The sequence below is a fragment of the Piliocolobus tephrosceles genome, chromosome 15, assembly GCF_002776525.5.
Source record: "Piliocolobus tephrosceles isolate RC106 chromosome 15, ASM277652v3, whole genome shotgun sequence".
Classification (NCBI taxonomy): Eukaryota; Metazoa; Chordata; class Mammalia; order Primates; family Cercopithecidae; genus Piliocolobus; species Piliocolobus tephrosceles.
Window position 1 is genome coordinate 1,810,205 of NC_045448.1, and position 22,000 is coordinate 1,832,204.

Consider the following 22,000-nt stretch of genomic DNA (forward strand, 5'->3'; position numbering starts at 1 on the left):
GTACTCAGGTCTCTGAGCAACGGCAAGCCTGAACATCACTTGTTTGATTCTCTTCTTCACCCAAGTAAGCCCCTAGACCTCAAAATCTTTGCTCCATGTGCAACTGTGCCATGTTATCAAACTAATGTTAAGATATGCATGCCCTACCTTCTGATTTATGATATCAGTGACGAATAGTAAAAGGACGGGCGTGCATAAAGCTTAAGTCGGGGCGGGGGGCGGTGTGAGGCGTACACAATGATGTCTCATAAAGAATGAAGGAGAGCTATTTATTCTCACGGATTCATGGAGTAAAGCAGATAGCCTGGTTTGGAGGCTGCGTGCACAGAATTTTTCATAAACATCCCACAGTGCATCCCGTTGTACAGCAGCCGCACGTTAATTAGAGCATTCAGCAGACACTGCAATGTATTCCACGCACCCAAGTGGATCTTCATTTTTCACATGCAGGGCCTTACTAATTAAAATCAGCTTTGCAATTAAATGTGGAAAATTGTGTTAAACTTTCAAGCGTGGTTAGAAAAAAAATGCAATTATTTTTAGGATATTTTATTTTAATGCAAATGAAATTTCTATCTATGTGAAACCGGTAAAGAGGAGACATAGGAATTCCTATTTTTCTCTCGTCTCCCTCTCTGTTTCTTCTTTTTTTATTTATTTTTGGATTATAGATGCTCCTCTCAGTTGCAAGTTGCAGTGCTCCACATCTCTCAGCCAGCACCTGGCTCTGTTCCAGGGCTTTTAGTGAGTGCTCTCTGTCAAGGCATGAATAATACAGCCCCTAGGCTGTTGGCAGACTCCAAATGAGGCGTGCATACATCAGGAAGCAAGCCCTCGACTTTAGCTGCAGAACAGCCTCCTGTGAAGACAGGCAATTATTCACCACGCTGTGCCACGGCACTCACACCAGCAGGCAAGAGGCGTGAGGAATGGAGAGGGGAGTCTGAGTGAGGGTGTGTGCCACAAGCCAGAGGGACCCCAGTCACGTTCTAATGAAAAGGAAAAGCCATCACGTGAAGATTTTAATGTTTAAGTTTCAAATGAAATGATTTGACTCAGTGCACCCGACGTTGGGAAGGATTGGAATGTACTACCAACACCCATCACCTAACTTTTGGGTGTCTGTTGAGTGTACAAAGACTCTGACGCTAAATTGCAGGGTCGGAACCCTAAGTTCAACAAACAAATAATTAAAACAGTCCAGTGAAGGCTAAATGGGAATAAAATCCATTAAATTTCAGAAATGAATCCAGAGGGATCACAAAACAGATGTGTGAAGAATGAGGCCTTCCTGGGAATTTCCTCTCTCTCTCTCTGGTGCGCTGGCACTTATACAAAAATCACCATTTGGAAATAAGTGTGTCCAATTCATTCTAAATGTCTTAGCATGTGTATCACTGTCGCAAGGAAGGCTAAAATTCAAATTTCTGTCATCAGTTAATATTAATCTGTAATAAATATTAACAAATTTTGATTATTCATATTCCTAATTTTTATTGGGAAATTTTAGGAAAAGGGATTTCAGAACAGAAAGTTGACCAGTATTTTGATGATTAAATTTTGTTTCTATAGATAGATTCCATTCTAACCACCAAGCGGCACTTTGTTTTTAACACAAACAGCATTTTATATCAACATGGAAAGCCAAAACAAACAAACAAACAAACAAAACGATGAATATAAGGCACTAGAATTTTTCATCTTAGTCAAATGTTCAAAAATAGATTATTGCAGACATGTTGACATGTGATATTTTAGCTGGAATACCAGCATCAGTTCATGAAATAATCTGGATGAGTAACAACGTCTCTTTAGCAGGTACTTGAGCCCCGCTAAACAATCACCTACACAGACAGAGAGGAAGGTGTGGTTTCTTTCAACATGTCCTTGCCCTTCAGGAGATAGCAGGCTTTGGTGTGAGGATGCTGCCAGGAAATGCTGAGCCTCCAGGCCTAGCCCTGCGATGCTTCCCCTGCTGAGGGGTCCGCATGAAGCGACTAGCAGCAGGTGCAGCTCCCCAGGCCTCCCACACTGATGCAGCGTTGCTCAAACCATGCACTTTGGGCAGATTCACCTTACCTATCTCCACAGGGCCTTCCCAGCCAGCAAACTGCTGCGAGGGTGAGGATAAGAAGATGCAGCAGCTTCCTCAATGTCAAGGTTGGTGAGTTCTTAGTAGGCCATTGTTTTCCTACCATCTATCCACAAAACAGTAGCAGACGGTACATCGGGACAGCTTCTGTCTTCCATGTTTCAAATGCCTGGGGGTCACACAGGCTGGCTTGCACAGTTTGGAGACTGTAACACAGGGAATTACTCTCCCTTGATCTTGGGGACGGAAACTAAATCTTGGGAAACTCACTTAGGATGACTGATGTTTGCTTTGTGAGCTTGCGGGTCGGACACCAGGTTTGAGGCACCTGTGCCCCCGGCCACCTCTGAGTGTGGTGTGGGGAACACGGAGGTGCTCGGAGCAGCTGAATGGACTGAGCCGCATGCGTAGCCGTCTAACGATGGGCACAGAAACGGGACCGTGCGCAGAAAAGACCACGTGAGCACGTTCACTCGCGATGTAAGAATTACTTCTAGCCCTGCTTATAAAATTCACCGGGTTTCTGTCATATTGATATGCTAATATCGTAACACAAAAACCTCAGTTGGGGAAAGCAAAAGGCAAATTCAGGTGTCTGGCTAATAATGACGTTTCTGAAGATAAATATGTGTCATATTTGTTAGCTTCCTAGGAGGCCTGTCCCTGATGACTCAGGGTCCAAAAATGTTGACTAAGCTTGGATCCCTGCTGGGCAATGTGTGGACATTGAAACATTTTTCCTTCGGTGCCAAGAGTGTCTGTGTCTCTAAGGAGCTGACTGCTTTTAGCAGATCCTGGAACTCTGTCCTTCGCCTTTCTCAGCTGGTGCCTTGGTAGCCAAGAGACCGAGAACAAAATGTAATACCACATTAAGACCCCCGATGTATCCTGGGTTTTCAGTAAAATTAGGTGATCATTTTCCTTACGTTTCAAATTTATATTTTGATTTAAGGTTTACCTGTGTAGTTTGTACATAGGCTTATCAGTTATTTCAAATTCTTTATAAACTATTAACACCAGTAAATAACTACAGAGATTATCTTTTGTTCAAAGACATGATTTGGAAATTAATGTAGAACATCCAATAAAATAAATATTATAACCTTACTCCTACCAAAAATTTTAACCAGAATTTTAAATCATGCACTCCTTTTTAAAATTATTTTCTTTCCCAGGTATTAAGCACTGGTTGATTCTCCTCTATTCTCAATATAGTACAAGCCAACAACTATACAACCATCACACACACACACAAAATCCACTCCAGCCACTTTCAAAGAGACCCAGCACACCACTGAGGAGGGGCTAACCAAGCAGAGACGGCCAGATCCCACCACCAGATCCCACCACCAGATCCCACAGCTTTCCGAGACCCACATCAGATCCCGCAGCTGTGGCAGAGAGGGTGACACATGGCCCCCAGAAACTGCCACAGCGTCTGTCCTACAAAGCAATAATTGTAAACTACAATTGTGAGAAACATTTAATTTCCTTAAAAATCTCCTATGTTGAAGATTAAAGACTAAATGGCAGGCTGGGCGTGGTGGCTCACACCTGTAATCCCAGCATTTTTCGAGGCCAAGGTGGGCAGATCACTTGAAGTCAGGAGTTCGAGACCATCCTGGCCAACATGGTGAAACTCTATCTCTAACAAAAATATAAAAATGAGCCAGCCATAGTGGAATGTGCCTGTGATCCCAGCACTTTGGGAGGCTGAGGGAGGTGGATCACTTGAGGCAGGAGTTCGAGAGCACCCTGGCCAACATGGTGAAACCCCACCTCTGCTAAAAATACAAAAATTAGCTGGGCATGGTGGTGCACACCTGTGATCCCAGCTACTTGGGAGGCTGAGGCAGGAGAATCACTTGAACCTGGGAGGCAGAGGTTTCAGTGAGCTTAGATTGTGTCACTGCACTCCAGCCTGAGTGACAGAGTGAGTCTCTGTCTCAAAACAAAACGAAAACTAAACTAAAAAACCCTGAATGGCTGGCATCATTTTATTACTTGGTATTCCTTTCCTAAAAAGGAAAAACTGATTTTTTACGTTGCTGATACCCCACATCTACCTCAAGTTGTTTTTGGCAAGTTCTAATACTTCAACACCTCGAAGTACTGAAATGCAAGCTTTTTACTTGGCTATTGCTGATGCCCTGTATGAGCAAAATGAACTTGTAGCCTTAACATAAACACATTCATTGGAAACATTTATTGTTAAAAGACCAAAAAAACGACATGTGATTTCATCAGAACCAAAACGGAGGCTTCTACTCTTTTGTCCTATTTGGAAAAAGCCTGGTGTCCTATTCCCATCAGGAACCTGACAGCAAATGTCAGCATCATGGCTGTGTTCACGGAGCGTGTGCCGGCAGGAATGGGCAAGAATAGCTGTCGGGAAGGGGTAGCTTTTGTAGTCAGTAAATCTTTCAAAACTAGTAAAAAAACAATGCCAGGGCCAGATGAGGTGGCTCATGCCTATAATCCCAGCACTTTCGAAGGCCAAGGTGGGCGGATCACTGGAGATCAGGAGTTCGAGACCAGCCTGGCCAATGTGGTGAAACCCTGTCTATACTAAAAATGAAAAAATTAGCTGGGTGTGGTGGCAGGAGCCTGTAATCCCAGCTACTCAGGAGGCTGAGGCATGAGAATTGCTGGAACCCAGGAGACAGAGGTTGCAGTGAGCCAAGATTGCGCCGCTGCACTCCAGCCTGGGCAACAGAGTGAGACTCCGTCTCAAAAAAAAAAGGCAGATATAACGGAAAACTTCCAAATTTACAATAGCAATAGTCATAGATGTTAACCTATCCATGAGTCTTACCTAATTCATCAAGGGACACTTTTTAAGTTTAAGAAATTAAAATTTTATCCTTTAATTAAAAGTGACTGATAATACATAGACATCAAACAATAAGGCTTAGAAAACGCTCAGTGAGATTCCTCTCAAGAGAAGGCTCACACAGTGACAACATTTCTTTTTTTTTTGAGACGGAGTCTCACTGTGTCACCCAGGCTGGAGTGCAGTGGCGCAATCTCAGCTCACTGCAAGCTCCACCTCCCAGGTTCACGCCATTCTCCTGCCTCAGCCTCCCCAGCAGCTGGGACCACAGGCGCCCGCCACCACGCTCAGCTACTTTTTTCTATTTTTAGTAGAGACGGGGTTTCACCATGTTAGCTAGGACAGTCTCAATCTCCTGACATCGTGATCCACCCGCCTCGGCCTCCCGAAGTGCTGGGATTACAGGCAACCTTTCTGCACCGGTTTTACAGAATCAAGTCTGCCACTCTCTTATTTTAGAACGGAGGAAACTGAAGGCCGTAGACGTTACATAAGTTGTCCAGAGCTCCTGGTCCATTAGTGATGCGGTGAAAGCCAGCATTGGGCCAAGGAACCGGGAAATAGTTCTTTTTCAGTTCTACCACATTAGATCTCCTAGATAACTGCGTGTATTAAAATATTTGGTGTTCTAATAATTACATACCATATGAGTCATGGCAAAAATGATGACTTTTTAAAAATTAAACAAAAATGTATTGGAAAGAGCTCCTGGCCGGAGCATTTCCGTGACTCCTCCCTATCATCCCAACTAACGGTTCCTCTGTGGCTCAGGCACTTCTGCACTAATGAGTCAGCGGCAAGTCTCCGAAAGAAGAAAAAGCCCAACTTGTTTTCAAATCAAACTCTAGGGAGCATTTCTTAAGCAGGGAAAGAGGTCTCAGGAACGGATCCCTACACATATTACATGGGACACATCCATTCATTTTGCAGTGGAATGCACCTTGGTTAAGGATAGGAATGTTTCAAATTATTTGGAAACATCATAATTTTTCCTGCAAAACGATGGCTATAAAATTAAATGTAGCTCACTCCTCATTACAACTTTTTATAATTGTACATTTAAAAATAAGTAAAAGAGGATATTTGAATTGTTTGTAACACAAAGGATAAATGATGGAGGGGATGAAGATTCCATTTTTCATGATGTGATTATTTCACATTGTATGCCTGTTTCAAAATATCTCATGTACCCCCTAAGTATATATACCTACTATGTACACATAAAATTATAATAAAACTTTTTTTAAAACATTTTAGCCAAATTTAATTTTTTTTTTTTTTTTTTTTTTGAGACGGAGTCTCGCTCTGTCACCCAGGCTGGAGTGCAGTGGCCGGATCTCAGCTCACTGTAAGCTCCACCTCCCAGGTTCACGCCATTCTCCTGCCTCAGCCTGCCGAGTAGCTGGGACTACAGGTGCCCGCCACCTTGCCCAGCTTGTTTTATTTTTGCCAAATTTAATTTTTATATAACAGTGTGATAAAGTTTAACTGCTGACTAATGAATAGATGATTAGGGGAAAACGAATTTTTCTCATGGGTGACTAACTTCTTTTGAAAACATAAACAATGCAGTGTTTTAGACTTTTAGATTAAGTGCTGACATATATATTTCTTCATAAAATAATACTTTACTTATTTCAATTATGTAATTCAATAATTTACTATTTTATACAATAACAATCATAATATAATTGACTAAATTTAATCACTGAAATTGCAAAATTATCTGAAGAAGAGCCCACAATTCCTTTGGTTTGTAACAGAGGAAGTCAGACAATCGTTTAATGAAGGGCGCTCATTAAACATTCCTACCTCCACAAATGCTAGCATGGGGATTGGGGAGTAGTTTGTAATTTTTCTTTTGATTTTACTAAAGAACAATCAAAATAATTGCTTGATGTCACTCATAAGTTAATGTTTCACTAAAAAGGAAACGAAATGCAAGGCCGTGAGGAAAGGCCTCCCAGATGTGAGGCAGATGCACCTGCTTTAGAATCAGTTTCGTGACCTGGATCTGCTCACTGAGGGTTTGTTAGGCTGGAATGACCTTGGTCTTTGCAACCCAATTTGTATAAGTAAAGCTAAAAACATATTTTAGCCTGTAAACTCTTTTACCTCATCATAATTGAAACCTTTCTATTGAAAGGCATGTCTTCATGAATAGCATAGGGGAAAAACACGCTTACCAGAAAAACATCTAAAGGACTGATGTGTACCTGAAAGTCAGCCACGGGCATGTAACATATCATTCTGCCATGATACATTTTGAGCAAAATCATTACCTTCCCCCTTAGTTTCTAAAGGTTTTCCACACCCATCCCTGTCACAGACCTGAAATAACAGTATGTACAAGATAAATGTGATCACTGCAGTCCCAAAGCCATGCAAGCTTGGTCTGCCCTGACCTTCACTTGACCTGACCTCACCCTGCAGACGTCCAGATGTAAGAATGGGCTTAGTTTCCCAGGATGAACCTTGTGAAATGGTGGAAATGGAGTCTACAGAGAGGTCAGCAGGTCACATTTTAATTGACCGTTCATTGTTTACCATCCTGCCGCTCCCAGAATGAGGAAGTGAGCAAGGAGAAATAGGGCTCCTTGGTAAGCAGTGGGAGGCTCTTAGGGGGCCATGTGCTGAGCACCACATATGCAGATGGGAAATGAGTTTAAGGCTGGCCTGAATTTGTGTCATCCTAAGGAGGGTCACCTATTCTGCCCACGAGATAGAACGGCTTATGTTTAACCGAGAACCCTTTCAAGAGACAAAGACTGAGTTCCAGTGAGAGAAGAGAAAGCAAGCATAACGTGTACTGCTTTCCAGTAACACCTGCCCACACATTTCATCATTAGGACTAGATCCCCAAATAAGTCACTTTAGGCAGCACATTGTGGAAAAAAAATGCAGGCATTACCTTCTGTGTCTTGCATATTTGCCACTGACATGACCACTGCCGTCACAGCCAGGGGTGGGACAGCTGCAACAGGAAAGAATGGATTACACGGTGCTGCAGGCAGGCAGGTGAGACGGAAAGCTTCTGTGGCAGCAGAGAGGAGGGCGGCCCGGACAGAGGAGAGAAATCAGACAATCCAAAGGAGGGGGCAATTCGGGGAGGCTTTTTACGAGCAAGTCTCAGGGGAATTAATTTCATCAGTGCAGCGGGACGTGAGCAGGCTGCCCATGAGCTCGAAAGTGCAGTGTGCCCCTTAGAAGGCGTGAATTTTCCAAACTGCGAATGGGGATGCATTTTACCCACATGGCACTAACCTGAACAGCTCTTGTATGGCTGGTTCCACGGGAACTGCAGAGAGATGGAAATAGATAACAATTTACCATCCATCACAAGCACCCCTCTTCCACAGAAAATTACCAAAAGGGTGGCGTGAAAGTGGGGTCAGAGTGAATCGACCTCGGTTCCGCAGGACGAAGGTGACCCTGAGCCGGCCTCAGGAGGCAGGGAAGCGCGGACGTACCTCGAACCCCTTTGGACCGCGTGCGATGCCGCTTCTCCTCGGTGTCCACCTCCATCTGGGGATAGATCAGCAGCAGTCAATGTGCTTATCCGGCCTGTGCTGGCCAGCCCTGCAGGGGTGGCTCGCTCTCCCTGGCATTCTATTGATGGGGCTTTAATCCTGTTTCATTCCGTGAAGGGAAGCCCTCTACAAGGGCAGGGGGTGGGTAAGACCGGGGTCAGGCAATCTAAATGTATTATTCAAACAATGATAAACAGAGGGATTCAATGTAGGGAACACTGAGTCAGGAGGCCCTTGCCCTCTATAACGGGGTAGATTTTGATGAATCTTGAAGTACCATCTATTTACTCTCTTTTCAAGAATTTGATGGAGGCATATCTGTGTGCTTCTGAGTTGTAATTTGTACCAAGAATATAACAGCCATTAGGTTTACAAGAAGGTAAATATATATAATATATACATTTTTATATATCTTATGTATATATAAATATATATTTATATATAACATATATTTTGTGTGTATATATAAATCTTTCAGTTATAAGAATCTAAATATTATATATACATTATATATAACATATACATTATATTTATATATACACATGCATATTTTATATGTACATAATATTTAGATTCTCCTTGTAACTGAAAGGTTTAATCTGATTAAGCGGTTAAGACAAGAGGCTGTAGGTATAATGGAAGAACTTGTTTTACCATCGGGGACACACTCTCAATATTGTTTAGTTCCTGGAATGCAACTATCCTCCACATTTATCTAAACTGCTAGGTTTCCTTTGAGGCATCTAGACCTTCCACTCATAGGAACTAACACATCTTATACTTGAGACATTACAGATGCTTTTATATTACTTTGTGGGATCTTCACAACATTTTTTTAAGGAAAGTATTTTTATTATACCTATTTAATACACAAGAAAACTAAAATTCAGACCACCTGAGTTAAAACCAAGGTCATCTGAGTAGAAGGTTTTGGAGTAGGAACCAAAACTCACATGTCTGTCTATGTTCCCTCTAAGCCTCAGGAGCACGCTGTTGCATGGCAAATACATGTGAGTACATTTGTTCAGCAAATATTCCCACAGTACATCAAGTGTCTGCACATGGCAAACTGGATAGCAGGAGAATTCTACTCAAGACGACGGCGGAGTTAAGAAGAGATGAGCAGTAGAAGCTGGCCAGAGCCCCACTGAATGGCCTCTACACCGGCTCACAGGGTACACCAAAGCCACTTCCTCCACGGTTTAGAGGAAGAACATCGGAACTGAGTGAAGAAGACCCATTACATGCCTGTGGCGCTATTCGATGCACACTCCAGAAAAGAACAGGGTAGACCCGCCGCTAAAATAAGCTACAGCACTAGCAAGGCACGACTCAACAGATACAATACGAACGGCATCAGAAATCCACATGGACAGTGCCTGATTTAATGTTTAAATCAACTAACCAGCAGCTATTTATTGATGAATACTTTGGCTAAGTATTATGGTATCACAGGATAAAAAACATACATATAATAAAAACATAAGCTCATTTAATTAGCTTAAAAATCTCTTAATGGGCTATATCTATGAACAGATATAATGATGTGCCAGATTTAACATCAAAACAAAAACTTCAGCAAAGGAGGAGTCAATGGGAAGTGGAAGCCGGGGAAAGATGCTCGGGGAAGGCTGTGATCCATGAGAATTGTTTGTGTAGGTGTGAAAGGAAGGAAAAGAGACTGTCTCTATGACTTGTATCTAGAGGCTTGATATATAGTTATTGAGTGAGTGAATGAATGAATGAACGAATGAGTCCATTTGCTGGGAATGCTGCAGGTCAAGTTGGTGCCTGAGGGGGAACGTTGGAAAGACAACATTGGATAGTGCATACGACAGGCCTGCGCCAGGGCCATGTGCAGAATTGGAAGGGATGTCCTGGGAGGCCCTGCTGGTCCAGCTGAATAGACAGCTGCTGGCCTTTCTTGAGCATGGGGAGGACGAGTTGCAAATATGTTTTAGAAAAAAACAAGTTAGTGGCAGCTTGAGAGAGGGCATGGAGGGGGCATGCAGTGCAGTTGGGAGCAAACTGGGAGGAGACCAGCAGTCGCCTAAGAAGAAAGGGCTTGGGCCTCAACAGCATCTGTGGCTTAGTCCCATCGTCAGTCAATTCGGGAACATAGTTGTCTGGGAAAGAAAGAAATGGGTTTAAAAAACTTTCTGATGGAAGAATTCACACAATACAATGGCTCATCAGGCAGCTTTTGGGTTTTCTGCCCTTTCCTATGACTTGAAGATATGCCTGGGATATGAAACTCTGACTGTGGCCACATTACGTGGATTTGACATTTAAATAAATAGCACCCCGAGTAACACATCGATGCTCTGAAATTGCTATTCAACATGAAAATACTTCAAAACACCAGAAAATTCTAGCAAAGGGAGGCAGGGCCAAAGTGACATGAGGCAGAGACGAACTAAGAGTCAAGAAGCCTAAAGTGATGGTGAAAACGCCGTTCACATCCATAAGAAACGGTGTTTCCTGGGGTCCCCGCCCTTGTCACAGGACTGGGGATGCAGAGGTAATGGGGTAAAATCGTATTCTTTAAGGAATTCAAAATTGAATTAAAACCTTTAATGAAGGCCTATACGTTGAGAAACATTCTCCAGGGGCTGTAGTGGAAGCTTGGATGAGGCTTCCATTGGATTCCATGGATTCCATTCCATCATTCCATTGGATGAGGACTAGAAAGAAGAAAGATAAATTTCCTGGAGGAACTGATACTTGGGCTGAATTTTAAAGGTTAATTGGATGTTTCATTCTGGTTTAGTCTTGGGAGGGTGTATGTGTCCAGGAATTTATCCATTTCTTCTAGATTTTCAAGTTTATTTGCATAGAGGTATTTATGGTATTCTCTGATGGTAGTTTGTATTTCTATGGAATCGGTGGTGATATCCCCTTTATCATTTTTTATTGCATCTATTTGATTCTTCTCTCTTTTCTTCTTTATTAGTCTTGCTAGCAGTCTATCAATTTTGTTGATCTTTTCAAAAAACCAGGATGAAGTTGAATCCCTGAATAGACCAATAACAGGCTCTGAAATTGAGCCAATAATTAATAGCCTACCAACCAAAAAAAGGCCAGGACCAGACAGATTCATAGCCGAATCAGAGGTACAAATGTCAGAGGTACAAAGAGGAGCTGGTACCATTCCTTCTGAAACTATTCCAAATAATAATAAAAAAAAATGGAATCCTTTTCCCTAACTCATTTTATGAGGCCAGCATCATCCTGATACCACAGCCTGGCAGAGACACAACAAAAAAAGGGAATTTTAGACCAATATCCCTGATGAACATCGATGTGAAATCCTCAATCAAATACTGGCAAACCGAATCCAGCAGCACATCACAAAGCTTATCCACCACGATCAAGTTGGCTGCATCCCTGGGATGCAAGGCTGGTTCAACATACTCAAATCAATAAACATGATCCATCACATAACAGAACCAAAGACAAAAACCACGTGATTATCTCAATAGATGCGGAAAAGGCCTTTGACAAAATTCAACAGCACTTCATGCTAAAAATTCTCAATAAACTAGGTGTTGATGTGACGTATTTCAAAATAATAAGAGCTATTTATGACAAACCCACAGCCAATATCATACTGAATGGGCAAAAACTGGAAGCATTCCCTTTGAAAACTGGCATAAGACAGGGATGCCCTCACTCACCACTCCTATTCAACATAGTGTTGGAAGTTGTGGCCAGGGCAATCAGGCAGGAGAAAGAAATAAAGGGTATTCAATTAGGAAAAGAGGAAGTCAAATTGTCCCTGTTTGCAGATGACATGATTGTATATTTAGAAAACCCCATCGTCTCAGCCCAAACTCTCCTTAAGCTGATAAGCAACTTCAGCGAAGTCTCAGAATACAAAATTAATGTGCAAAAATCACAAGCATTCTTATACACCAATAACAGACAAACAGAGAGCCAAATCATGAGTGAACTCCCATTCACAATTGCTTCAAAAAGAACAAAATACCTAGGAATCCAGATTATAAGGGATGTGAAGGACCTCTTCAAGGAAATTACAAACCACTGCTCAATGAAATAAAAGAGGACACAAACAAATGGAAGAACATTCCATGCTCATGGATAGGAAGAATCAATATCATGAAAATGGCCATACTGCCCAAGGTAATTTAAGATTCTATGCCATCCCCATCAAGCTACCAATGACTTTCTTAACAGAATTGGAAAAAAACTACTTTAAATTTCATATGCAACCAAAAGGAGCCCGCATTGCCAAGACAATCCTAAGCCAAAAGAAAAAAGCTGGAGGTATCACGCTACCTGACTTCGAACTATACTACAAGGCTACAGTAACCAACACAGCATGGTACTGGTACCAAAACAGAGATACAGACCAACGGAACAGACCAGAGGCCTCAGAAATACTACTACCCATCTACAACCATCTGATCTTTGACGAACCTGACAAAAAGAAGAAATGGGGAAAGGAATCCCTATTTGATAAATGGTGCTAGGAAAACAGGCTAGCTATATGTAGAAAGCTGAAACTGCATACCTTCCTTACATTTTATACAAAAATTAATTCAAGATGGATTAAAGACTTAAATGTTAGGCCTAACCTAGGCGATACCATTCAGGACATAGGCATGGGCAAGGACTCCATGACTAAAACACCAAAAGATATGGCAACAAAAGCCAAAATAGAAAAATGGGATCTAATTAAACTAAAGAGCTTCTGCACAGCAAAAGAAACTACCATCAGAGTGAACAGGCAACCTACAGAATGGGAGAAAATTTTTGCAATCTACCCATCTGGCAAAGGGCTAATATCCAGAATCTGCAAAGAACGTAAACAAATTTACAAGAAAAAATCAAACAACCCCATCAAAAAGTGGGCGAAGGATATGAAGAGACACTTCTCAAAAGAAGACATTTATGCGACCAACAGACACATGAAAAAATGCTCATCATCACTCGCCATCAAAGAAATGCAAATCAAAACCATAATGAGGTACCATCTCACACCAGTTAGAATGGCAATCATTAAAAAGTCAGGAAAAAACAGATGCTGGAGAGGATGTGGAGAAATAGGAACACTTTTACACTGTTGGTGGGACTGTAAACTAGTTCAACCATTGTGGAAGACAGTGTGTTGATTCCTCAAGGATCTAGAACTAGAAATACCATTTGACCCAGCCATCCCATTACTGGGTATATATCCAAAGGATTATAAATCTTGCTACTATGAAGACCATGCACACGTATATTTAATGCGGCACTATTCACAATAGCAAAGACTTGGAACCAACCCAAATATCCATCAATGATAGACTGGGTTAAGAAAATGTGGCACATATACACCATGGAATACTATGCAGCCATAAAGAAGGATGAGTTCACGTCCTTTGTAGGGACATGGATGAAGCTGGAAACCATCATTTTGAGCAAACTATTGCAAGTACAGAAAACCAAACATCACATATTCTCACTCATAGGTGGGAAGTGAACAATGAGAACAGTTGGATACAGGGTGGGGAATATCACACACCAGGGCCTGTCATGGGGTGTGGGGAGCGGGGAGGGACAGCATTAAGAGAAATATCTAATGTAAATGACAAGTTAATGAGTGCAGCACACCAACATGGCACATGTATACATATGTAACAAACCTGCATGTTGTGCACATGTACCCGAGAACTTTTAAGTTTATATATGTGTGTGTGTATATATATATATACACACACACACATACACGCACATATATAAAAATTGAATGTTTCAGGTTAAAAAGAAAAACCGTGGTGAGCATGTGTTCCTCACAGTGGGAACAGGATGTGCAAAGACCCAAAGGCTTGGAGAGACCGGTGTGTTCCAGGAGAGAGAAAGCTGGGGCTGAGGTGGGAGAGACACACTCTGAGCTTGGCTACGAGCTCCCTTCAGTAGGGCACAGACTTCTCAAAGCTTCTAGCAGAACAGGGGCCAGCCACACTCAGCGATCACTGGGCTTGCTTACCCTTATCCAGCATCTCGTGAATAAACTCGTATTTATGATTTCTCTGGCTGTAGTTTAGGGAAGAACCTGTGAGCAAAAGTACAGTAAAGCTAGTTTTCCTTTGTGGGCATTAAATCGAAAAACTTGGCCTTATTAGTTAACTGCTCATATGGCTGGGTAAGGGTAAGAATTGTTTTATTTTTATAATTAAATTCTTCATCCTTTCAGTATTTTTTATGCATATAGAGGCAACCTTATTTTTTTTCCAGTCAGATAGCAGTTTTTCCACTAATCAGTTATTAAATGAATCATATTCCCTCCCTACACTAAAATATTCCTCTTGCTGAATGTGAAATTCCTACCATAGTTGGGTTATGATCAGACCCTCTGTTCCCTACTCTGTTGGTTTCTTCCAGCGTGAATGCTGTTTGGATTACGGTGGCTCTACAGTGTGTTTTCCTCTGCTGAACCAGGCCCCTTGCTACGAGCATTACAGGAGATAATTTATGAGAGATGCCGAGCACAGCACCCAACATGGAGCAGATGCTAAACAGATGGGGGTTCCCCTTTCTTTCCCTTTCAGCCAATGAAACCCAAATCTGAAGAGTTTCAAAAACTGTTTCAAAGTTTATGTTTACATAGCTGTATAATAAGTGCCAACTGCCGGCAAGGTTCAGATTAAGTAGAAAGCATAAAGCGCATGGTCTGAAATGCCAGGAGGTTTGATTTTCTAATGCGTGCACCTGACAGTGTGTGGTCCTGAGGCAGCTGGCCCTTGCCAGCACTCTCGCAATGTGTTGCTTCAGGACTCCGCAGCCCCGCCATCCTGCCCTTCCTGCCTCTCCTACCCTCCTGAAAAGAACGCTTGGGCTTGGCGACTGCCACTGGCAGCCTCAGGTGTTTAAACCGTTCATTTTAATTCATTCTTCTGGTGGTCCCAGGGCCAGAAGTGCGAGCTTCACTTAGCGAACCTGTGAACAACTCAGTAGTGTTTTCTAAGACATCAGCTCTGATTTTCCTTGGAACTGCAGAAAGTTCACCTCAGTTATCACTGCTTGGGTTTCTGATTACCTCTCCAGTAATTTACATTTAGAAAATCACCCATAAAACTCCACCTAAGCAGTAATTCTTTCATTTTGAAGTCTAATATTTATTTTTAAAATAAGGATGTTTTCTAAGAAGATTTAAAATGTTTTATATGTAAAGAAAAGTCTTGAATTTAAGGAATCTATTTTCAGGCAATAAAGCTTTCAGGAGTGATTCATGAAGCGAGAGCAGGTGAATTATTTCCTAATATGAAAACTTTACATTTGGACTCAGGATTTATTTTATTACTATGATCTTCTTTCTCTTCCTTCCAATAAAAGGGATGCTTTCTTCAAGTTGAGCCTCAGTGAAGAGATTATAATGTATATATATTTGATACCTATATTTAGGGACAGGGTATCACTTTGTCGCCCAGGCTGGAGTACAGTGGCACAACCATAGCTCGCTGCAGCCTCGGACTCCACTTCCACAGTGGCTGGACTGCAGGCGTGTGCCACCACGCCTGGCTAATCTTTTCAATTATTTGTAGAGCCAGGGTCTCACTATGTTTCCCAGGCTGGTCTTGAACTCCTGGACTCAAGTGATCCTATTGCCTCTGACTTCCAAAGTTCTGGGATCCCTGGTGTGAGCCATGGTACCTGGCTAAGAACTAATATTTTAAATGCATGAAAATTTCATAAATTCAGTAAAATTCCTTGGAGTCCTCATCTGCTGCTTTCTGATGTCAAATACCACATCAGGCCACAACTGTGCACCCGTGACGGGTTCACTTTGGGTCCCAGGCCTGCCAGAGACCAGCAAGTTCCCCCCAGCCCGAGTCTCTAGCGGCAGGAACTTGATCTCGCCACCCCACAGAGTCCTCTTGCAGGAACGGGCATGGGGGCTTGGATTGAAGGCAGCTTCCACTTCGACACCAAACCTGAGCTCCAGGCCTCCCTCCCTGCCACAGTCACTCCTCCACTATCCAGGAAGCAATTTCCATTTTGCCAGCCAGCCGGACTCTGCCTTTCAGCTCCTGCTGCTCAGTTCGCTTGGTCAATTCTTTGCTTGTCAGCACCATCAAGAGGAGGAGATGGGACGGAGGGCAGGAGCCAGAGGTCAGTCCTAGCCTCTGTGAGGAGTAAGGCAGGCTTGGGGAAGGAATGTTGAAGAGAAACTGGAAGTCCTGGCAGAAGGCAGTGCAGTTGTGCATGTCTAGCCATATCCAGGTGTTCTCCCAAGAGCACTTCTTCCCAGGAATTACTCTCTCCAAGGCAGCTGGGAGCTGGTCAGCCTGTTACAACCCTACGTCATAAAAAATACCTCCACGTCTCAATTCAGACTCCAGCAAATTTGGGCTCCTAAAAATACATCTATGAAGATTAGCAAGAATCAGAACATATTTTCTAGTCATCCTTGAAAAATGTTTAAATGGAGAATGACAACAATTAAAAATTGTTTTCCAAACTATGACAATATTTCCTGCTTTTTGGTGAAATTAATGTAGTGTAAATACATTAATATTTGGGATTCATACCTGATACTCATATTTTGAAAGGATAGCATTTTATCAGGTCACAAAAGAGTTAGAAAACATAAGTGGGTTTATAGTTCATTACATCATGGTTTATAATTTTTAAATTTTCATTGCTCAACTTCGTAGGATAAAAAGGAGAAAATTAGGCATATAAAACAGGAAAAAGAGGCTTGATTTGTCTGCTCCTAATTTTCCCTTTTCCTCCTTTCCATTTTTTTATTGATGCAGATGGCAACTAGTGAAGCCACCGTCTTGAGGAAAGAGACCCACATTCCTGGATCTGTCCCTTTCGTCCCATCACCGTGTACAATGTGTGTGCCTGTTTGGTCCAGCAAGGTTGATGCCAACAAAGCCAAAAGAAATTAAAATGAGAAAATAAAAATTATCTTGTAGAAACAAGTGAAGACACAGCTAATACTTACATGGTGTCTGCCACTCTGTATGCTGACCCTGACAGTCTCTAGGGTGAGACAAGGTAAAACGATTCCTCTGTACTCAGAAATAAAGATGATTTTGTAGGTTAGCACTTTTTAGAAAATGAAAGAAAATGTTGGAAATAGTATATTTGAAGTTCACTTGAATGAGATTTGAAAGCTAATTGTTTTATGAACTGGTCAATGAGTATTTAGTAAGCTTTAAACAGGTGGCATACAAGAACGTTTTAGGAAGATATTCTAAAACATGACCTTGACCTAAACTGAAACAGAAAAAGCATCCCTCCCCCATTCTTTGGTTACAAATTCCCTTAGAGTAAAGTACGAAAGAGGTTTACAAATGTGTATAAAATCAAACTGAGTTTTGACCCTAACATGTCTTAGTCTTTCTCCTGATTCCAGTCACTAACGATCAGCCTCTGCTAATCACTTCTCAGGCAGAAGTTCTGGAAGGCACCAGCTGGGAACTGATATTCAGCTACAAGTGAGGGAAACATAGAGCAGGTCTTAGAAACCCACGCGTGGCTGTGCTCTTGCTTTGGCCTGGAGGAACCTCTGGAAGACTCCTTCCCACCACTGGGAGGCTCTGGGCGTGCCTCTCCACGGACAGGGAGTGGCTTGAGCCTGGTGGCCATGCTTTCAAAAGAATAGTTACAGATATGGAGCCTGCCAAATAATGTTTACACTGTTTCTTAGGGCAAGAAGCAGTCGGTGAGATACAGCTTTAAGGCCAAATTACTGGGACTTCTAGGACATTTGGGAAATTTCCTGGCATACGTAGGATAGTTGAAATCAACACAGTCTTGGGAAATGTAGGCTGCAGGCTTTCTCTAATGGCTGGGGACGATAAAACTCAAGTGATACAGCAGCACACGTACTATCATGAAACCCTAAAAATAAATCCTTCTAAATGGCATCGTTTGAATGCTTAATAGACTTCTATGCCTAGTTTGAGACAAACACTTTAAAAATCATGCTACAAATCCTAAGAAAAGAGCAATCAAAATGATGACAGGTTGCAATAAAGATGTCCTGTAATAGGCTCCCTAGAGGGGAGCTCCATCATCTTGACAGAACCAACTCGTGAGAGTGCCACCACCCGGGACAGCACTAATTCGAGCGTGGCACCGAGGACACCATGCCAGCCTGTGCCTCAATGGGTGCCCCCAGCCTCTCCCTCAGATCTGTGTGTGCTGTGGGAGCGCAGAGCTGGGAGCTGGACCCAACAGAGGTGGGAGGACAGCCATATGAAGTGCACTCAGTCACTAGCCTTTTGAATACAGGAAAAGCAAGTTGTCAAAATATAGGATCCTATCTGTCAGGCAGGTGGACATCCTGATAGGTGCCTGGCCCCTGGTAGACGCCTGTAAATTTCAGTTAAATGAGTGAATGGATAAACTAATTACAATGGACTAATGCATCTCTTGGTCAGCTACATTGTTAATAATTTTATTACAGTTTTTAAAAAATTCTCACAATACAAATAAAAAGTTTCAAAGAAATATCCACTCCACAGGCAGCCAGAGGATACCTATGCCTCTATTTCTACACAGATGGTGGGGATGCCGCCTCAATGGAATGCTGGTCAGGCTGCACGGGATCATTCAACGTTAAGTCGGAAGTCAGAAAGGGAACTTAAACACGGCAAGGAGCCTTTCACAGCTTCAAAGACAGCCATAGGGAATTTGCTCTGGGAAAGTCCTGGGATTCCCTGGCCCAAGAAGGGTTTCCTCAAATCCATGTTTGAGCCAGGAACCTAATGGAACATTTGAAACTAAACCAAACCTGAACCAAGCCTCAAAGGCTTCGAAGATGTTGACAGGGTAATCGAGGCAGTGGTGATGCTTTCACAAAATAATTTACATTTGATTTTATTCAAAAATGGATGACCGAGCAGTTCTAAACCCATGAAAAACGGGTCACCCAAGTTATGTCACGTACGATACCAGCAGAGAAGCCCAAAAACACCCACGAGAAGAACTTTCGGGGAAGTGCTACGGGCCAGGGAGAGAGAGGCCTCACTTCACTTTGGAGGCCTCATCTCAGGCCAAGGGGGTGGTCAGCTGCTGTGCAGGTGGTGGTGACCACGAAACACGGGGTTACCGTGAGGCTTTGTTGTTCACACTAAGAGCTGACACCTGATGAGCTGGTCTCTTTCGGGTGTAATGGCTGCATTTCCAGTCACAGCATGGTATCTTCTTTCACATCAAGGAAAGTCTGGGCAGGAAGGCACCCCTTCCAGAGCTCCGGAGGAAACATGAAGTCAGGTGCCCTTCGAGAATTTAACTATTTTTATTGTTGGTGGTAAAATAGATGTTGTTTCAGTCCTGAGTGTAAAAATAAGATAATAAATCCTTATTTTCATTTTAAAATATGATTTTCTAAACTTGAATGTGTTTATGACTTCACCATTATTTTATCTCACCAGGAAGCTCTGGGAGAAAATTCAAAGAACCAGAATTTTAGGACTGGGGGCACCTGAACGGTCTCACAGCCAGAGGCTCATACCCAGTCACAGAACTGAAAAAATTGGACTAACATCTAAAAATCTCAAGGCTTTATATCAAAACCTGGATTTCTGTGTTTTTTTTGTTTTCTGGAAAAATATGATGATCTGGAAGCATTGCTCTAAATTTCTCTTGGCCTCAGATGGCCGGAGTGGAGGTGCAGTGTTCCCACGGGAGGGGCAGCCAGTGTCCCCGTGGGAGTGGCAGCATTCCCGTGGGAGGGGCATGTGCTACCCCACACCACAGGGCCCTGGAAAGCACCTGCCCATTCCTTCCTGGGCTTATGCCTCCTGCCCACCTGCTTCAGGGGTTCACCTCTGCTGCTCTCCATCTGTTCCAAGCTGGTTCTGAAGCTGGACCTAGCAACGGTGAGCTGAGGCTGCGTGGGGAGTGCGGGTGCACCCTGGGTCCCCTGCTCTCTGCCCATGAGGATGACTGAGTCCAAGGAAAGAGCAGACATTAAAGTCCCAGGGCCTCTGGAGCATCCCGGGGAAGCCAGACCTCGGCTGATGCTTTTGGGTTACGTAACTGTTACAGGAATGACATTCCCATGCTGGGCCTCAAGACTCAGAAAATGGGGGAGCGGAGCAAGATGGCCGAATAGGAACAGCTCCAGTCTCCAACTCCCAGCACCAGCGACACAGAAGACCGGTGATTTCTGCATTTTCAACTGAGGTACTGGGGTCATCTCACTAGGGAGTGCCGGACAATCGGCGCTGGTCAGCTGCTGCAGCCCAACCAGCAATAGCTGAAGCAGGGCGAGGCATCGCCTCACCTGGGAAGCGCAAGGGGGAAGGGAATCCCTTTTCCTAGCCAGGGGAACTGAGACACACAACACCTGGAAAATCAGGTAACTCCCACCCCAATACTGCGCTGTAAGGAAACGGGCACACCAGGAGAATATACCCCACACCTGGCCGGGAGGGTCCCACGCCCACGGAGCCTCCCTCCTTGCTAACACAGCAGTCTGCGGCGATCTAACCGCAAGGCAGCAGCGAGGCTGGGGGAGGGGCGCCTGCCATTGCTGAGGCTTAAGTAGGTAAACAAAGCCGCAGGGAAGCTCGAACTGGGTAGAGCTCACAGCAGCTCAAGGAAACCTGCTTGTCTCTGTAGACTCCGCCTCTGGGGACAGGGCACAGCTAAAAAATAACAGGGGAAGCAGCAGAGGCCTGTGCAGACGCGAACGACTCTGTCTGACAGCTTTGAAGAGAGCAGTGGATCTCCCAACACGGAGGTTGAGATCTGAGAAGGGCCAGACTGCCTGCTCAAGTGGGTCCCTGACCCCTGAGTAGCCTACCTGGGAGACATCCCCCACTAGGGGCAGTCTGACACCCCACACCTCACAGGGTGGAGTACACCCCTGAGAGGAAGCTTCCAAAGTAAGAATCAGACAGGTACACTCGCTGTTCAGCAATATTCTATCTTCTGCAACCTCTGCTGCTGATACCCAGGCAAACAGGGTCTGGAGTGGACCTCAAGCAATCTCCAACAGACCTACAGCTGAAGGTCCTGATTATTAGAAGGAAAACTATCAAACAGGAAGAACACCTATACCAAAACCCCATCAGTACGTCACCATCATCAAAGACCAGAGGCAGATAAAACCACGAAGATGGGGAAGAAGCAGGGCAGAAAAGCTGGAAATTCAAAAAATAAGAGCGCATCTCCCCCTGCAAAGGAGCGCAGCTCATCACCAGCAACGGATCAAAGCTGGTCAGAGAATGACTTTGATGAAATGAGAGAAGAAGGCCTCAGTCCATCAAACTTCTCAGAGCGAAAGGAGGAATTACGTACCCAGCACAAAGAAACTAAAAATCTTGAAAAAAGAGTGGAAGAATTGACAGCTAGACTAATTAATGCAGAGAAGGTCATAAACGAAATGACAGAGATGAAAACCATGACACGAGAAATACGTGACAAATGCACAAGCTTCAGTAACCGACTCGATCAACTGGAAGAAAGAGTATCAGCGATTGAGGATCAAATGAATGAAATGAAGCGAGAAGAGAAACCAAAAGAAAAAAGAAGAAAAAGAAATGAACAAAGCCTGCAAGAAGTATGGGATTATGT

At 43.3% G+C, this 22,000-nt stretch overlaps 1 protein-coding gene across 11 annotated transcripts in view; it reads right to left on the minus strand.

Moving 5' to 3' along the window:
- Positions 1-22,000, minus strand: part of MYT1L (myelin transcription factor 1 like) — a 537,379-nt gene that overhangs the window by 178,009 nt on the left and 337,370 nt on the right. For all 11 annotated transcript variants that reach the window (XM_023192653.3, XM_023192656.1, XM_023192648.1 and 8 more), the window contains 3 exons: positions 8,396-8,450; positions 8,190-8,223; positions 7,837-7,899 (listed from right to left, as the gene is read on the minus strand). In XM_023192653.3, coding sequence (XP_023048421.1) covers positions 7,837-7,899; positions 8,190-8,223; positions 8,396-8,450 — 152 coding nt within the window. The remainder of the gene's footprint in view (positions 1-7,836; positions 7,900-8,189; positions 8,224-8,395; positions 8,451-22,000) is intronic.